At 40.4% G+C, this 3015-nt stretch overlaps 1 protein-coding gene across 1 annotated transcript; it reads left to right on the top strand.

Moving 5' to 3' along the window:
- Positions 1-2344: 2344 nt before the first annotated feature.
- Positions 2345-2764, top strand: LOC104536240 (E3 ubiquitin-protein ligase TRIM41-like; the record flags this gene model as incomplete). The annotated part of the gene is made up of 1 exon (XM_010178801.1): positions 2345-2764. A coding segment is annotated over exon 1 (420 nt), but the record flags the coding sequence as incomplete, so codon positions are not given.
- Positions 2765-3015: the final 251 nt, after the last annotated feature.

Raw genomic sequence — 3015 nt, 5'->3', positions numbered from 1 at the left:
ATATATAAATATATATAAAATATACAAAAAATATATCTACATATTGGGTGAGCAACATTTACCCCCAACATCTCTCTATTTTGGAACCTCTTTAACATCGAAACCCCGTTTTTGAGCCCAAATATTTGGGACTTTGGCCATCGCCATCCCGCGTCGGGCCGAAAATTGATCATTTCTTCCCCAAATCATCGAGTTTTCAGCCCAAACGCGGCTGATGCCCTGAAAAGCGAGATCTCCCGTAAAAATAAATCACTGTTTTCCTCGGTATTCTGATTTAACCCGGAAATTTTGGGGGAAAAAGGAGCAAAAATGGGTCCAAAACCGGAGAAAACCGAGGCGGGACGGTTCGTGAATTGTGCCTCGAAGTAATTAAGCAAAATTACGCAAATTACTTTCGATTATCAACTTTTTCCTCTTTTTATTGAGTGTTTTTTCTTCCTCTCTTTCAAATCTGATCCTGCAGCTCCCCCTTGCGACCAAATTCGCTCTCACACCGATAATTAAAGGTTAATTTGGAGGAGTTTAATGATTTTTAACCCATTTCGTGCCCAACCCGATTTATTGGGGGGAAAAAAAAAAAGCAAAAGCTGCCATGCGAGGCTTTATTTATTAAAAAGTTAAAGTTAAAGTTTAAATTAAAGGTAAAAGTTAAAATTTAAATTAAAGTTAAAGTTAAAATTTAAGTTCAAGTTCAAGTTAAAATTTAAGTTCAAGTTCAAGTTAAAATTTAAGTTAAAGTCAAAATTTAAATTAAAGGTAAAGTTAAAATTTAAATTAAAGTTAAAGTTAAAGTTAAAATTTAAATTAAAGTTAAAGTTAAAGTTAAACGTTAAAGTTAAAATATAAATTAAAGTTAAAAGTTAAAATTGAAGTTAAAGTTCAAGTTAAAGTTTAAATTAAAGGTAAAAATTAAAATTTAAATTAAAGTTTAAAATTAAATTAAAGTTAAAGTTAAAATTTAAATTAAAGTTAAAGTTGAAATTTAAATTAAAGTTAAAGTCGAAATTTAAATTAAAGTTAAAATTTAAATTAACGTTAAAAGTTAAAATTTAAGTTAAAGTTAAAGTTAAAATTTAAAGTTAAAAGTTAAAATTTAAATTGAGGTTAAAGTTAAAATTTAAGTTAAAGTTTAAATTTGAAGTTAAAGTTAAAGTTAAAATTTAAGTTAAAATTAAAATTTAAATTAAAACAAAACCTGGTTTTAGGGTTCTCCCCAAAGCCTAATAAAGAGAGAATTCAGATTAAGTTGAGCACCATTTGGGCAATTCTCCATCTCCTCCCCTTCGCACTAAAAACGGGATCAAAATCCCCCAAATTTTCAAAATTTTCTCAAAATTTGGGGTGGAAAATTCAGGTTTTGGGGCTTGTGGGGCTGCAGGGGGAAGAAGAGGAGGAGAAAAAAACCCAATATCCTACATTTAAAAGATAAAATCTGGCTGCACAACCCAACACCGCTCTCTCTCCACATTTAATTCCTCAATAAATCAATGTTGAAATTCAAATTAACGCCCAAAATCACCCCCGAGCGGTGCCTCGAGTTGTGAAACCGCGTGGGTTTCGCTCTGCACCGGAAAACTGCGACATCCCCCCCGAAAAACACTCAAAAAATGACCAATTTACTGAATTTCTCCGAAAAAATATGAGTAATTTCATTACTTAATGCAAATAAGTCCCCTTCAAAGAGTTTGTGGCTCTTCCCCCTGCCAAAATTTGGGTGAATTTGGGGTTTTTTATGGCTTAAAATGAAGATTTTTAAGGAGAGCCGCCACTCGAGGAGGATTTGCCGCGGGGTAATTTCTGAAATCTTACATTTTTTTACCCCAAAAGGTGGTTTCCGTTGGAGGAAAACCCAACCCTGAGGAGGTCGAACGAGGGCCACGGCCTCGTTACAATTAAAAAAATCACTGAATTCACAGAAATCCTCTCCCTTTGTTAAGCGCGGGCGGAGAATTAAAGGGAAGAGGGCGAGCGGTAATTGACCCCGAGCCGTAAAAAGAAAACGACTTCCTGCCTAAAAGGAGAAGCGAAAGCAGCCGTAAAATCCTTTAGGGCCGCTCGTACGCGGGCGGAAACGAGTAAATTAAATAATTAAGAGGCGAAAAAAGCGGCGGGGGCTGCGCGGGGTCGGAGAAGGGAGACGCCGCCGCGGTCCGGGAATCGCGTAGGCCCGTTTCTTTCTGATTCGGAGCTGAAATTCTCATTAATTTTCATGAATTATTCAAAAAGGAGGAAGTCTGGGGTGTCTCGGCGGTGAAATTCCCCCGTCTGTACTTTTACAACCCTCACGGGGGGTCCCGAAAAGCCCGCGGGGAAAGGGGAGCGACTGAGGACGAGCGCCACCAAGATGGCAGCCGAAGGCCCTTCCGGAAGTTTCCGCGACGAGGCCTCTTGCCCCATCTGCTCCGGTTTCTTCCAAGACCCCGTTTCCATCCACTGCGGGCACAATTTTTGCCGGGGTTGCATCACCCGACGCTGGGAGGAAAGCGCCGCGGATTTCGCCTGCCCCCGTTGCGATGAGAAGGCCCCGGAAAGGAACCTGAGGCCTAACCGAGAATTGGCCAAAATCATCGACATCGCCAAAAGGTTGAGTTTGAGGGCGGCCAAAATTGGGCTGGAAGGGGAGAAGCTGTGCCAAAAACACGGGGAAGCCTTGAAACTCTTCTGCGAGGACGACCGGGACCTCATCTGCGTGGTTTGTAGGGAGGCCCAGGCCCACCGGGCCCACGCCGTGGTTCCCGTCGAGGAGGCCGCCGAGGAGTTCAAGGTGACAAAAAATGTGGATTTTTTTGGTCCGTTTTAATTCATTTTTGGGGTCGTTGGTGTTAAGGCATCGCCCGTTGCTTATGTGGTTGGTTAACTCAGTTGTGAAGCGGCGGCTCCCGTTAAATTAACCCCATCGAAATCCGACGGGAAAGGGGCCTTCAAGGCCATCAAAAATCTGATTTCTCTTCAAAGTAGGGTCAGAGGTGTTGTCTCAAATGTTTATCTATAAATATAGCTACTATAAATATATAT

Source organism: Mesitornis unicolor, unplaced genomic scaffold (assembly GCF_000695765.1).
Source record: "Mesitornis unicolor isolate BGI_N332 unplaced genomic scaffold, ASM69576v1 scaffold35862, whole genome shotgun sequence".
Taxonomy (NCBI): Eukaryota; Metazoa; Chordata; class Aves; order Mesitornithiformes; family Mesitornithidae; genus Mesitornis; species Mesitornis unicolor.
This window is presented reverse-complemented; position numbering and strand designations above follow the sequence as displayed.